Consider the following 15,516-nt stretch of genomic DNA (forward strand, 5'->3'; position numbering starts at 1 on the left):
GGTCAAACAGGGTATGCACTTCCAGAGTGAACGCTAAATACATTACTTTTGGTAAACGTGCCACCATAGCAACTAGACAGCTGTGAAAATTTGTGTCCTGGGCTCCTCTACCCATGTACTATCTGAGACCAAAGGGGCGCATAGGTTGCCAGATGTGATTCCCAACCCCCCCCCAGCTCTCCTACCCCACGATTCTAAATGTGTCTGTGGGGAGGGGGGGTTATTGCTTTGTTTTGGTTTCGTTCTCGTTTTATTACGCATTCTGTGTTCTCGTTTTGTATTTTTATGTAGTGCACCGCCCCGTGATCTTCGGGTGTTGTATGCAGATTTAATTAATAATAATTTTCTGTTTTTATCTTCCGTATTAAAGCAGGAACCTTTATCTGGAATGCTTAACCTGCAGCCCCTCTTAGGAGGGCTGTGTTTTCTCCCGTTTCAGCTCGGCCTCACTTTACTAACATAACCTTCTCCTTTCCCCCCACCCTCTCCGATGTAGCTTGCCAGACAGCGCAGCAGTATTCTTTCGGAACGGGGGGACCGTCGCTCTATCAGCCCCACCAGCAACAACCTCCTCCGCCCCCTCCCACCTCAGCCTCTTACGCTAACCCCAACCCTCCGTACATGCCCTCTAACCCTCCCACCTCCATGCCCTCCCAGCTGTACCCAGCCCAGCCCCAGCCCTCCCCGACCAGCTTGAACCCCAGCTCTTCTCTTCCTCCTCCCCCTCCTTCTGGTGCCTCCTTCCAGCATGGCCGGCCGGGAGCCCCAGCATCTTCTCTGCCATATGCGCTGCCTCCTGGACCCTCAGGTACAGAGCCGGCAACCAGTGAGCTCGCTGCATCCCAAAGAACAGGTCTGCGCTTGCAAAGGGGCCTTTGTTATGCATTTTGGGGGTGGGGCGGAATGGGGCGCACGTTTCATTTATCCTCGTCGTTTTGCATGTGTACGCTGACATGGTTTTGCGCAAAACTGGTGGCTTGCGCAAAACTCTGGTTGTGTGCTTCTGAAAAGCATCGTCATCTTTTGCCTTCCGTATAGGACCAGCAGCTTGCTCTGTCCAGAGCAGCGTGAGTGACCAAACGCCCCTGCCGTGAGTCAAAAGAGAATCCAGAGATAGTCCCAGGAGTCATTTGCTGCATAGAGGCTCTAAAACTGTAGAAGGGCCTTGACACCTGCCCTGCTTTAACCAAAAACAAGACCAAAAGGAAGTCAAGACATCAGTGCTGGCAGCTTTCAGCCAGCGACTTATAAGAACAAGGCTTTGGAATGGGACCTGGCTCTTGTTTGTTTGCCATGCCCCAAAATTGCCTAGCCAATTGTTTAACATTCTCAAGCCTCCCGCAGAAAATTGTGTTACCCGCTATCAGTTTGCTAGATTTTTTTAGCCTGCCAGGGAGATCAGGGCCACCCCCTACCTCCTTTACCCTTGCAAGAGCCCCATGAAATGCTCTAGGGCAGCCTTTCTCAGCCTGTGGGTCCCCAGATGTTGTTGGACTACAACTCCCATCACTCCTAGCTAGCAAGGCCAGAGCTCAGGGATGATGGGAGTTGTAGTCCAGCAACATCTGGGGACCCACAGGTTGAGAACCACTGCTCTAGGCTGAGAGATAGTGGCTGGCCCACATTCACCCAGTGAACTTCAGAATGGAGCGGGGATTTGAACCAAGGCCTTTGCAGCCCAAGAGTCCAGCACTTAAACCCCTACACCACACTGACTCTCCTAAAGTACGGTCACTTCACCTGCTTACCACTGCAGTTGCACCTGTGCCACTCTGGAAAACCTGCAAAGCTACAGCTGCGCTACACAGACCAAACATTTGTATTTATGGAAGTGTGTAAGTACAGGAAGCCTTATACTTCTCTGAAGTGGCATGGGAGCAACTGCTGTTGCCCATTGGGAGCCAGGATCCAAAACAGGCATATAGCCATGATATGTGAAGAATCCTTGTGGTGCTCTATTTCTCACTTCTTAACAAAGATTATTCCATTAGCAAGCTTTGAGATGGTTTCAAGAGAGCATGGACCAGGGTTCTTGTTTTAAACCCAAGGTTGGCGACATTTTTTGGGGGGGGGTGCGATCTGACCTGTCCCTTTAAAATAATAATGGTAGTAATTCTGGAAACTTAATCAGAGCATACCTTATAAACATGATGCTGAAATTCCAACCAGAACAAAACGCATTGACCTCTGACCTATTATATCCATACTCCAGCCCTTTATATTCATTGTTAGCTGAAGTTTTCCCATTGGGATTGGCACCAGTAAGGGGGAGGGGGCGAGCGACAGTTGTTCACTAAAGGTGAGACTCGATATCGATGAAGCAATTTAGAAACCCTTTAAAGGTATGTTTTTCTTCTCGCATGAACTAAAGAAGTATGTCTGGAACATTTGCTTCTGCATGACACAAGAATGTTTGGCCCAAAATGAGAGAACTGTGAACTTGCTTTTGTTAATGTTTTTTGTCTTGAGCATGCTATCGGTGCATGATAACAGACCTGTTTCTTTATCGGTGTCGTTCAACTCTTTAGCTTTCCTTTCCTTGAAAATAAAATGCAAATAAGCATAACAGGAAGACACAAAGCTTTTGTCAGGGACCAAAACTTTGTATTATTATTATTATTATTATTATTATTATTTTATTTTGGCCAGGGTATGACGGGAGCAAGGCTATTACAGGTTACAGGTTTGGATGAAATTACGTTAGATACACAGCAGCTGTTCCTCTTTCCTGGTAGAAAAATGGGTTAGAGTGCTTTTGAGTTCACTTCAAGGAATACGTGTCCCAGGGCGCCTTGCAAAGAGTGCTGTGGACTAAAGTTTTCTAATGGGGGTAGCTTCCATGTTCAGTTCACAGCCGAACTCTTAAAACAGGTGTGGTCCTCTAGATGTTGAGCTTCAGTTCCCATCATCCCTGACTGTTGGAGTCCAGACAACTAGAGGACCATGCCTACCCCATCCCTGTTTTTGCAGGGTTATCCCATTTTCACTTTGATGAACAGGACTAGTGATGTTCAATTCTCGAGAATAATCTTTTGGAGAATATTCTCAAGAATATTCTCGATTAATGAGAATATTAGAGAATTTTCATTTAAAATAGGAGGATATTCATTTTAATGCATTGAAAATGATATAATTAGTTAATATACATGTTTATTCATGGGTAAACTTGTTCAGATGGCAACCAAAAACTGCAAAGATACTTTTATTCAATGGGGCAATGCAGTGAATTCACATTCTTTGATATATATTTTTTGCACCAAACTTGAAATTGAAAATTCAGCGTGAATGACTCACGTTACTCACCAAGCCTATTACATACAGTTGAAAAACATAGGAATTCAAATGTTCATCAAATTAAATGAATAGCATTTTTAAAACTAAAAAAAAAAAAAGTTTCTGTAGCTCACATTTCAGAACTGCCAATGGTGAATGACACAATGCCCCGTAATGTAACTGGATCAAAAAAATAATTATTCATTACTTACACTGGCAATATCACAGCTTGATTTATTATTTACTAGATTTTTTAAATGTGGGTTGTAAAACTGGTTCTTACATTAGAACTTACACTTTGTGGAGAATATTCTCCGGAGAATTTTCTAGCAGAGAATATTCTCACCTCACATCACTAAAAATGACTTTGGAACCAAGAATTTGGAACCAGGCCTTGCAGGCCTTAAGCCCAGCACAACACCAGCAGCTATTCAAATGGAGTTCTTTAAGAATCCCACGGTTCCTGGGAAACTCCTCTAGGTTTTCTTAGTGAGGAGGTTGTGGATACTGAGTGCATTTCCTTGAAGAAGGTGGCTTGCTCTTTGCTGCTTAGGCAAACTCTGGGGCTGCATGGCTAAACTGGGAGTGAGGATTGGTAAGAGCGGACGCTTGAAATCTGTTCTTGAAACCTTAGAAGGTATTTTCCAGCACATGCAAAGCTTGGAAAAAGCTGGTAATGGGAAGGTAGTGTATCTTTTTTTCCTTTTAAATTGCTCCTGAGGTTTTTTTGCGTTTTGTCTGCAGACTATCAATCCATACAAGACCAAGCCAGTATCCTGCAAGGTGACTTAGCTACCTTTTATAAAATGGAAATCATTAAGGCACAGCACGCACATCTAACAAATTGGACTCTAGCAGTGCATGTGACCGCAAATTCAATACTTTGTGCTAATAATACTTGTTAAATCCAATGAAATTTAACACTCGGTAACATTTTAATGGAGACAAATGGTTTGACTCAAATAACAGAGCTGGGATTTATAACCACAGATGTGATCAACTTCTAAAACAGATGTTTGTTGCATTCATTGGGAGAGGAGTAACGCTCTGAAATGTTAATTTCCATGGTCTGCACTATAATTTTTGAAGCAGTCTTTGCACAAACAGGACAGCTGCCTTTCGTGTTCAGAAAAGCTGAGAAGACAGTTACACAATCTTCCAAATAGTTGCAACTATCCTTAAAATCAGGGCGTGTGTATTCTGCACTTTCCAATGGAACATTAAAAGAAATTGCACCTAATCAATCCAAGTTCTGTGTCCAAATAAATCCAGAAAAATTTGCTTAACTTGTGCAGATCGAACAGATTTGCATAAGCTGTTTGTAAGCTGCCTCCTGCCTGTGGTTTAAGCCACAGCGCCTAGGACTTGCCGATCAGAAGGTCGGCGGTTCGAATCCCCGTGACGGAGTGAGCTCCCGTTGCTCGGTCCCTGCTCCTGCCAACCTCGCAGTTCGAAAGCACGTCAAATTGCAAGTAGATAAATAGGTACCGCTCCAGCGGGAAGGTAAACGGCGTTTCCGTGCGCTGCTCTGGTTCACCAGAAGCAGCTTAGTCATGCTGGCCACATGACCCGGAAGCTGTATGCCGGCTCCCTCGGCCAATAAAGCGAGACGAGTGCCGCAACCCCAGAGTCGTCTGCGACTGGACCTAATGGTTAGGGGTCCCTTTACCTTTACCTGCTTGCACTGATGGAAAAGAAGAGGAATTGCAGGGGTTGTGAAGATGTCTACCTGCAGTTCTTCCTTTCGGCACAGGAAATACGTTTCGGTTAATAGAAGGAAGAGCAAATTCGGCCTCAAACATAGCATCAGGGACATAGGCAGGGGGCCTCTAAGTTGCCCTGGCACCACATCCCAAGACCTCTAGGGGTTAGGTGTTGGTCTTCACCAGGGTCTCTCAGTTTCCCAGGTCAGAGACTTGTTCATGGAGGGAGGGAAGAGAAAAAGTTGAAATGCTAACAGCAAATACTTCTCTTCTCCTTTGTTTTTCTTATTTCACCTAATTTATCCTTCAACTTTCAGCCTTTAAAAAAATATGATTTAGTTAGTCCTGGGAAGGGAGAAAGAGCTGTGAAGAACACTGAAGCCCTCCCTGCTTAGCCTTGATTGCTAGAAATCTTCATCAGAAACCCTGCTAGCTTCCAAGATTTGAGCGATCGTTATCCCCACACTCTCAACCTATATTTTCTATAGTCATGAGAACTAGAATCTTCCTTTGGAAAAGAAACAATGCCGGGATTCACAGAAAGTGAAATCCTGTGCCCAGTACACACTTACCTTCTTGCCCTTAGTTGCAAATGAGCTGCAGAACCATGGGAATCCAAATTTCTCAAGGAAACTGAGTTAATCCTAGGTTTTTAGAGAATGGGAGCTGCAGTTTTCTAAAAAGAAAATGATAGCACTGTGGTTAAAAACTCCAGCTGTGATTATTTTTGATTAACTATCGGTGTTGTGCAACAAACCTGCATTACTTTTTGTTTTACTTGAGTGGCCCTTGAGTTCAGAAGATCCCAATTTAAGCTGCCCCCTAAGCATGTTTGTTGGGGCGGGAGAGGTCCCTGCATACTCCTGAGCCAGAGCAAATTCCACCAGGAACATCTGCAGCTACTGATTCCGGATTCACACTCAGTATTGCTTTCATTCATTTTCAATAAGGCTTATTCGGAAGCCCTTGCCAATAGACGATAACATCAATGTGTATTCAGGCCAGAGGCCCAGCTGGCCACTTTTGTCTGGACAGGTTCATAGCTTTTTTATTTATTTGGATGATTTATTTGCCGCTTAGCCTTCTCCTCTTCTTTGCAAAAGTAAAATCTCTGAGCGGTTCACTGATACAGGAATAGGCAAACTCGGCCCTCCAAATGTTTTTGGCCTACAACTCCCATGATCCCTTGCTAACAGGACCAGTGGGCAGGGATGATGGGAATTGTAGTCCCAAAACATCTGGAGGGCCAGGATATATACGTGACTTAAGAGGTTAAAATGATGGAGTCTAAAGGAGAATAATATTAATGAAGAGCAAAACAAGGGGTTTTTGTGAAGAATTTGGTACAATTGAACATATATGAGATATGGTCTTGACTGTATTCGGGTTATTATGATTGTAAAACCTTCTGTAATACTGTATAAAATTAATAATAATAAAGGAAGAAACATCTGGAGGGCCGAGTTTGCCTATGCCTGCCATAGAATTTAAAATAAAAATGCAGTAAGTGCGATTAAAATATTGCAGTTAGTGATCAGGATACAGCAAACATATTGTAATGAACTTCATCCCTGAGGATCATCTAGCCTGCAGTGCAGAAATATGAAGTTTCCCATACAGGGATCAAACCTGAAACCTTGCAACCTTGGCGTTATGGGCACCATCCTCTAACCAACTGAGCTATCAGTTTCCTGGACGGAGCGCTTTCATGTGCGAAGCTGCTTTTTTCCAGGGAAGCACAGTAATTGGCACTGCAAATGCAGGGGGCTCCCTGCATTTTAGCTCCCAAGCCCATGAGGCTCAGTAGCAGGCAGCCGTTGTTACTCTACTTCCCAGTTAGTGATTATGAATTCAAGCAGCAAGACCAATGGCAGCACACTCTCGCTCTGCGAGACAGGCTTCCTGCCAAGCAGCAGCAGTACTTAATTAAGTGACTCAAACGAGCATGTTCACAGCAGCTTTGTTCTTTCCAATTTTTACCAGTTTGATCCAAATCATTTTTTTTAAAAAAAAATGTTGACTCTGCTGTGGATTTATGGGTTACCAAGAATTACTGATTCTCTCCTGATATCCGTGCTGCAAAAGCTGGTTGTCTTTTTCAGTGATCTGCTCTGGAAAGGATAGGCGGTCAAGATCTAAACCTGCGTCTCTCTGCTACCAGTTGCTGATTTAATCCTAACGTTAGCAAAACTACAGCTATGCGGGAACCTAGGCTCGAAAAGATTCACTGCTGTCTTCAGGCCTAGTTCCATTGTAATCAACTAATGGTTTTGCCCATTGCATATCTGAATACGCGTCCTTAGACTTTTTATTAATGCAAATAGCACAGGCCTGTCCCCAGATTTAATCCTCCTTCTTAAATCCATTGTCCTTTGGGAAGGGCAGTGCCCAGTGGTAAAGTTCGTATGCAGAAGGTCAGTCCTTTTCACCTCCAGGTGGTCAAGGACTCCTGCCAGTCAGTGGTAGATCAGAGGCAGGGAACTTCCAGCCCGTGGGCCAAACAAATGTGGCCCTTCAGGGCTTTGTCTGGCCCTTGGCACTCCACCCAGACCACAACCCTCACCGGCCTTGCTTCACATCCTCCTCCAGTGTTTTTGCATGGTTGGAATGTGTCCTTCAACTCTGATCATGCCTCTTGCTTGCATTGATGGAGGGTAGAGAGTTGTGTGAGTGAGCGCTTGTAGGAACTGGCCTCCTGTCCAAAGGTAAATTGACATCTACTGCTTTGCCCACGTTTGCCTCTGGCCTTGACCACCACTGTTATGTGGCCCCTGGAAGCTTCCCCAGAAAGGATTGTGGCCCTCAGGCAGGGAAGTGTCCCCACACCTGGTGTAGGGGAAGCTTTTAAGCCTAAGCAACTGTGCTTAGATGGGCCTATTGTCCAAATCGATACAAAGCAGTTTCTTTGTTTAATCACCACAAAGGCTCTGCAGCCCAGACTTCCAGGGCGAACCAGTAGAGGCATGTATTTTGACAAACGGTGGCCAGCACATCGCTCAGTTGGAAACGTTTTGGGGCATCAATCAGCATTTAAAACCCCAGAAGTGCCAAAATGCTGCGTTCTCCAGAGCAGCAACATGGTATTCCAAAGTGGTGTCTGTTGCTAACAACGTCCGAAACAAATCTCTGAAATTTCTTCGTTAGCCCAATGATAGAAATGTCAATGACCGTATTAAATATGTACCGATAAATAACAGATATATGTGATTATGCTAATTGTACTTGCAAATCCATGCCAGATTGACAAAGAGCACTGTAATGAATGTTAATCGTAACTGGAATATTGTGCTGTCGATTTACATAAAGCTTTGCAGGTAGTGTAAACCCACAGGGTAGGTCCTTCCCTCGTGGGGCTTGCAATCTGCATTCTGGTAGTGGAGGCAGAACGTGCACAAATATAGGAGCAACTAGTTGAATTTAGTTCCCGTTGGGCAGGAGGAGCAAGGGAATTGGGCCAAAGGCTATGAAGGCAGACATGGGTTTTTGCATTATCTGCATTCCTATTTCAAATACAGAACATGCTCACCCCCTCTCTGAAATTTCTAGATTCCGATGAAATGCTAGCCTCTAGTTAGAATGTGGCAAAATTTGCTCCTCCTGATTTTCTGGGATGCTTTACATTCCACTGATATTGTTTGGTCTTGTTGCAGGACCTCAGAATGGCTGGAACGATCCTCCAGCTTTGAGCAGAATTGCAAAGAAAAAGAAGGTAGGTTAAAAGAAACTTAGGACGTGCCAAGAGTGACTTTGAAGGCCCTTCCCCAGGTGCCACCAAAGGTGGCAACCAGAGAGAGGGTTATCTTAGCCTGTGTGTTGTTGTCCTCCCCGATCCCCAAAATGAGGTTTTTAATTGCCCCAGTAGGCAAGACAGGACTCAAGAGGGTAAGAGCTCTTGGATTTAGAAAGAGGAGGTTTTCCCCTGCCGGATATGAGACTATATTATGAGGCATCCTGTCTTTGCTGGTTGAAAGAACGGATAACATTAGAGAATTCACATATTCTAGACTTAGAAGGTCATGACAATATTTTTGGTTGGCACGCTTATATATGGTATGAAAAGGTGAAAGTTCATAAAGGATTTAGAAATCATATAATTAGGAAAAAATTGTATAGAGTATGGAATAACTACAAGAATCTATTAAGAAGCTTATGGAATATGCAGAAATGGCGAAACTTACTGGAGGAATAAGAAAGCAAGAAAGCAAACTTATAAAAGAATGGAAATGATTTATTGAATATTTACAGATAAATTGTAAACAGATAAGAACATTGGCCGGATTATTGTAACAACATGCAGTTTTATAATTTTATATTTAAAGTCAATGAATGAATGAGCAAATTAATTAAATTAGGATATGCAGAAGATATTTAAAATAAATTTAAGGCACTGCAGAAAGGGGGAAGGAAGTCAAGTTTTGAAATGTTAAAATGATTGTAAAATTAGTGAAATGTATAAACCTGAAAAGCATAATTGTTTTTTTAAAAAAATTCTCTTGGATTTGTTTTAAATCTATCATCAGAGGGCTTGCGAACGCATTTCAGTTTATGAAAGACTGGAGCATGGAAAAATCAACAGCAAGTTATACATGAATGAATCTTGCCTGTTCCATCAACAGCTTCAAAAAGAACTCCTTTAAACTTAGCTAAATTGCTGGCTAGGGCTGATAGGAATTGTAGTCCAAAACGTCAGGCTAGCAGAGGCTGATTTAATGATTGAATGCCCAACGAACAAGGAACTGAAATATCCTTTGATAGGTGAACAGCCCTCAAAACAGTGGTAGCAAATATCATTTCCTACTCTTGTATAATTTAATCACACACCTGTTGCCATAAGAACTCGAGTGAGCTCTTCTTTTCCTTCCTTTGCCTTAGGTGCCTGAGAACTTCCTGCCTCCGGTTCCCATCACAGCCCCGATAATGAACCCCATGTCGGACCCTCAAGCCCAGCTGCAGCAGCAGCAGCAGCCAGCAATGCCTCCTGCCCAGGTTCCGTTCCAGCCCTCGCATCTTCCTCCAGGCCAACCTAGCATGCCAAGCCCTTACCAGAACGTCCCACAACCTGGGGGCCAGACCATCATGACTCCTGCCGTGTCCATGCCCAGCATGGAAGGGGCGCCTGGAGCGCCAATTGGCAACACCATGCAGGTAAGAGCTGGTGGCCAGGTGTCTTGGGCCGGCTGGATGCCAAGGAGTGGTGGGAGGCACCAGCCGTGGAACCCCCTAGCTAACAGGACTAGTGGTCAGGGATGATGGGAATTGTAGTCCCAAAACAGCTGAAGGGCCAAGTTTGGCCATCACTGCCCTAGGGAACCCCCAGGGAAAGTGTCAGGGAACTGCCATCAGCTCAGAGGCGAGAGGTGGAAGGGCAGTTGTGTTACAGGGAACCTCCAAAAGTCTTGCGAAGCAGTTCCTCCTCTGGTGAGGTGGAAAGCCCCACCTCCAGTGGAGAGGAGGTGGTGGGACCAGGGGATGCTAGGGAGAACCTCAACACCGACCCTGAGCCAGCTGGAGAGGAGGGAAGTACCCCTTTGCTAGCGCCCACTCTGTGCAGTAGGCTTTGGCGCAGGGAGGAGAGGAGAAGGTTGGGGGTCAAGCAACTGTTATGCTGGGGGAGGTACAAGGACCAACCACTCCCAGATTCTGCTAGCGACTGAGCCAGACATGAACTTGCGGCGCTCTTCACTGTAAATAGTTTTGCACTAAGAATAAAGCCTGGAAAAGACAGGTCGGAGTCTTACCTGTTTGCTCTCGAGCAACCACACCACCATCTGACAGGAAGGATGCTCAGGGCCAGGCAATTGGTGTTGGGATGACGATGAGCGGTCAGAGGGAGAAGAGGGACAAGACTGGGAGGAGGAGGTGTCGGAAGCTGAAGAGGTGACAGGCTTTAGTGAGCAGGAAGAGGCTAGGGCAGAGAGCAGTTCAGACTTTGAGGCTGAAGCGGAGGCTGCAGGGGAGGGCGGCCAAGAGGCAGAGTTGAACGATGGCATTTGCCACAACATTTAGAGATAGATGCTTTAAAAGGGGATTAGACCAATTTGTAGATGGGAAGGTTATTGATGGTCACTACTTGCGATAATCACATTCCCTCCAGTATCAGAGGTGGTTGCTAGGCAACGTGAGAGTACCTTTGCACTCATGTCCTGCTCGGAGGCTTCCCATGAGCGTTTTGGTTGGTCATTGTGAAACCAGGATGCTGGGCTGTAGAGAGACCTTTGATCTAGTTGTGTAAATTTATTTATTTGGTTTTCAGATTAAAGTTTTACAGTCACATAGCCAACATACAACATAGACACAAGATTCCAGAGAATCTCATGGACTTTCCTTCTCCCCTTTGTAGGTCCTGTTGTTAATCACCTCCTCCCGCATCTTTTATAAGAATCCAAATCTTTTACATCTCCAATGTGTCCAAAATTCACCATTAAACTACAAGTGTTATTCCAATCTTACTAACGATTTAAACTCTTCACAATGGTTTTTAAGATAAGTTATAAAAAAATTTCCCCATTCCTTAATAAAAATTTGGTCTTCCTGATTCTTCCTACCAGAGAAGAATGGCAGAGATCAAGTTGATGGATTATCCCGAAATGGCTAAAATGACCAGAAGAATCAGAAGTCAGACCTTTTATCTAATTGAGCATCTGTTCTTACGTCTTCATTGAGATTGACAGTGGAGTGAGAGGGAAAGAGTGCAGCCTGGGGAGTAGGGGGTTACCTTTGGCCAAGAAATGGTTGTCTGAGGTAGAATGAGAGAGAACGTGTTCACTCCTGAGAAGATTCCCTCACCAGGCCAGCATCCCTTGCATTTTGCCACCTGGCACAGATGTGGGGAACCTTTGGACCTCTAGGTCTTGCTAAACTACAGCTCCTGTCCTGCCTGACCATTGGCCATACTTGCAGGGGTTGATGGGAGTCATAGTTCAGCCACATCTGGCAGGCCAGAGGTTCTTTACACATGTCCTGTTAGGTTGCGCCATCTTTTGCTACAAGACGAGGGGTCCGTCTTGCAGTTATCTCACCACCACCTCACTTCACAGACAGGGAGGCCATTTTCTGGTTCAGGGGTCGACAACCTAAGGCCCATGGGCCACAAGCGGCCCATTGGAGTCATTTAATTGGCCCATGGACCCCTGCCGCCCGCTGGGTCAGCTCCCGTGCGCTAAATTGGCGCAGAGCAGAGCGGGGACCGCCTTCCGCGACGCTGTCCGGCTTCCCATTGGCTGCAGGAAGCTCCTGCAGCCAATGGGAAGCTGCGCACGCCTTCTCCGCGCCAGAAGGAGCGCCAGAAATAGTGTTTGTGCGTGTGTGCGCACACACACTCCAGCCCTCCGAGGCGTCTGCGGGACCGTGAACCGGCCCAAGCCACAAAAACTTTGCCGACCCCTGAATTCTGGTTGGATCCCCTCTATGCCTGATGTGGTAGCAGCCATGTAGCCTGGACAGGCAGCTGTTGAATTTATGAACGGCTGATTGTTTCTTCTCCCTCCCACTTGCTCAGTGGGAGGTCTGCGGGGTCCTGCCTGAAGAAACAATCACCCTTTTGACTTGGGGGATTGTCTTTGAAAGCAAATGACTGGCAAATGATCGTGAGAGCCTTGTGGGTGGGTTGCTATGTGGTGAGAGACGTTGGCTCATTTGGAGCCGCATTGTTGAGGCAGGCAGGATTTGCCTGTTTCGTTTGATTTAGATCTTACTGATGTTTAGGCAGAGGTTAGCATTTGCTTTCCCTGTCCCAAAATCTTTCAAGGGTGCAGAAATATGGACTCTAAACACCTGTTTATCCTGTGGTAAGAGGGAATCCAGCGTGAATGGGTTTTATGCTAAGGCACGATTAGCAGGGCTGCTTCAGCATTAAGCGGCAAATTTGGCAGGTACCATTAAAGGGCAGCACATTGGTAGGTGTATAGAAACAAGAGTCTTTTGGTCTTGGACTTTCTTTGTCACTGGACAGTTGGCCCAGGGTGGATATTAAAGAGAGGTTATTGACTGAAGGAACACAGTGCCACCACCATGCTGAAGCTAAGCAGGTCTGAGTCTGCTCAGTGCCTGAATCGGAGACCACCCGGGACCTGCATGTCCATTGACTTGGGTTTCATGATGGAATATGAATGTAAAAATATAAAGGGGGAGGGGATAGAAAATAATATATGGGAAGTGAGTTTCCAGGAAAATATTGATTGTGGTCTTGGAAGTGCAACAGAAAGGATCATTCTGTAACCTAAGGGTTAATTGTGTTACCAGTAAGGAGAGTGGAAGTGTTGCTTAGCAGTCAGGCAGAATAGCATGATTGCTAGTGGAGTAGCACGTGCTCTGATAGGCTGTGTAGTTCTGTGGGAGTTTTCCCTTTGTATGTTTTTGATTGAATGTCTCCATGCCTCAAACAAGGCCTGAACTGGAAGTGAAATCCTCTGTGTCCCTTTCTCCTCAAATCATACACTCTTTTTATTTCGCTTCCTCAGTATCAAGACCTTCCCTCTGCATTCCATTGTGTTATTTAAGTGACTTTACTAACATGCGGTTCCCCTGGAGTAAAAAGACTGGGAGCAAATGATGACAAAGCGATATTCCAAATTACTCTTCTTCCCCTCTAGCATGTGCAATCCTTGCCAACAGAGAAGATAATGAAAAAGCCCATACCTGAGGAGCACCTTATCCTAAAGAATACATTTGAAGCTCTGATCCAGAGGTGTCTCTCTTCAGCTACCGATCCGGTATGTCCTTCATGTGTTTCTGTGTTTTGGTGGTGGTGTTTTATATAAAAAAATGCATTTTATGTAGTGTAATCACACATTCAGAGCTGGTGGCATCCATCACTGTGTGGTGAGTCATCAGAAACGATTTATCACCAGCAGCTAGGCTCTCGCCAAGTGCTTCAGATATTCAGCCTATCAGAAAAATTGCAGTTACTGTGTGATTTACACAATGGGAGAGCATAATCTTAGGCTGTCTTCCCTTGCGGGCGACTCGAATTAAGATAAGTGCTTCTTCCCCAATCCAAATGGTTCAAGAAGACCTTGCAAACGCAGAGGACGGCGGCAAAAAATGAATGTTTTGCAGACATGGCCGAAATAGGATTCAGCACCTTGGAGAGCTGCAAGTGAACAGTGGTGGGAGCTGCAGATGGGCTTTTGTGGCCTGACTCTGTGGAATGCAAGTTTGTATAGTCATTTTGGTCTGGGGGCTTGGAGTGGTTGGGTTCAGGGATACCAAAGAAGGATGTCAAAGAGATATCTGAAGAAGTGTGCATGCACATGAAAGCTCATACCAATAACAAACTTAGTCTCTAAAGTGCTACTGGAAGGAATTTTTTTATTTTGTTTCATGTACGGCAGACCAACACGGCTACCTACCTGTAACTAGTTCTAGCGTTTTAGTGTAGACTTACAGCAGACCAGCCTGCCAGGTCTCCCAGCCTTTACAGACATGGGATGGACTCTGCAGCAAGGAGATGGCTTGTTTGCACCCAAGCAAATGTGCATATGCTTTTTATAGACAAAGCGACATACACCACTTTGCCAGGACTTCCCATCACTTCACCTGACCAGATGAGGGTATCGGTGGCAAATTCCCAAATCTTACAGATAGTTCCCCTTTACTGGGTCCAGAGCCCAGCACCCGAAGCCTACAGATGATGACATCAAAGCAAACCAGTTTGCTTATATCACAGCAAGTGAATATAAATGCATATGAGCTCATTGCTGCAACCACCAATTAATTGTGGTAGTTATCTTGATTACCAAGATAACGTCTTCTGGAACAGCTCACCTTTGATTCAACACAGGGAGGTAGGGAAGACGCAGGAGTGTGTCCTGTTGGTTGACAGCAGCAGAACCGCCTTCCATAAGCTAAGTGCTGGGTTCTTACTTTCATCTTCAAGGACACAGTTCTCTCCGGAAGATAATTGTGATTCAGACTCGACTCAGGAGCACCTTCCTTTCTACCTCAAAGCCAGCAGTTCTGTGTGCCCTCTGTGCAGTCCCACATAAACAACTTCACTTGTGCAACCTGCTGCTCTGAACCTTCTGGACCAAAGGTTGGGAACCTTCAGCCTCTCTGCCAAAATTGGCCTGCCTGGTCATTTTCATGAAACGGCACCCACCTGTCCCACACCCTGTGTCATATGTGACTTGGGATATGGGGCAGGTAGATGCTTGGCCACAGAAAGAAGGACTGAACCCATTATCAGTTGATGCCTGTGAGGCGTTCTCAAAGTAAAGGATTAATAAGAATACACACAGAGGCTTGAACCAGCAAGCCTCTGTGAAGGGTGCGTATAATAATCTCTCTCTGTGTCTCTCCACCCCTCGGCCCAGGTCGTTTTATTCACAAAAGAACTTTTTACAGAGTATTCGTAAGAACCAATCAGATTTCTTCTGAGCATTTCAACAAACCCCACGTGGGAACAAAGTTAAACTACCAAAACTAATTAAGCACACATATTTCTGGGGTAAACAAAGAAAAGAACTACAAAGGAGTACATTTGGCAACCCCGGAGGTGATAAACAAGCAATACACATGATAAGAAGGATGGCCAGGAGGA

At 45.3% G+C, this 15,516-nt stretch overlaps 1 protein-coding gene across 12 annotated transcripts in view; it reads left to right on the forward strand.

Moving 5' to 3' along the window:
- SEC31A (SEC31 homolog A, COPII coat complex component) overlaps positions 1 to 15,516 on the forward strand; it is a 59,098-nt gene that overhangs the window by 40,009 nt on the left and 3,573 nt on the right. For 5 of the 12 annotated variants that reach the window (XM_081020685.1, XM_081020681.1, XM_081020689.1 and 2 more), the window contains 5 exons: positions 497 to 853; positions 4,018 to 4,056; positions 8,627 to 8,685; positions 9,849 to 10,121; positions 13,568 to 13,687. In XM_081020685.1, coding sequence (XP_080876811.1) covers positions 497 to 853; positions 4,018 to 4,056; positions 8,627 to 8,685; positions 9,849 to 10,121; positions 13,568 to 13,687 — 848 coding nt within the window. The remainder of the gene's footprint in view (positions 1 to 496; positions 854 to 4,017; positions 4,057 to 8,626; positions 8,686 to 9,848; positions 10,122 to 13,567; positions 13,688 to 15,516) is intronic. The other 7 variants (XM_081020687.1, XM_081020692.1, XM_081020690.1 and 4 more) reach the window with 4 other exon arrangements.

Source organism: Podarcis pityusensis (assembly GCF_964106645.2).
Source record: "Podarcis pityusensis genome assembly, chromosome: 9".
NCBI classification, from domain to species: domain Eukaryota; kingdom Metazoa; phylum Chordata; class Lepidosauria; order Squamata; family Lacertidae; genus Podarcis; species Podarcis pityusensis.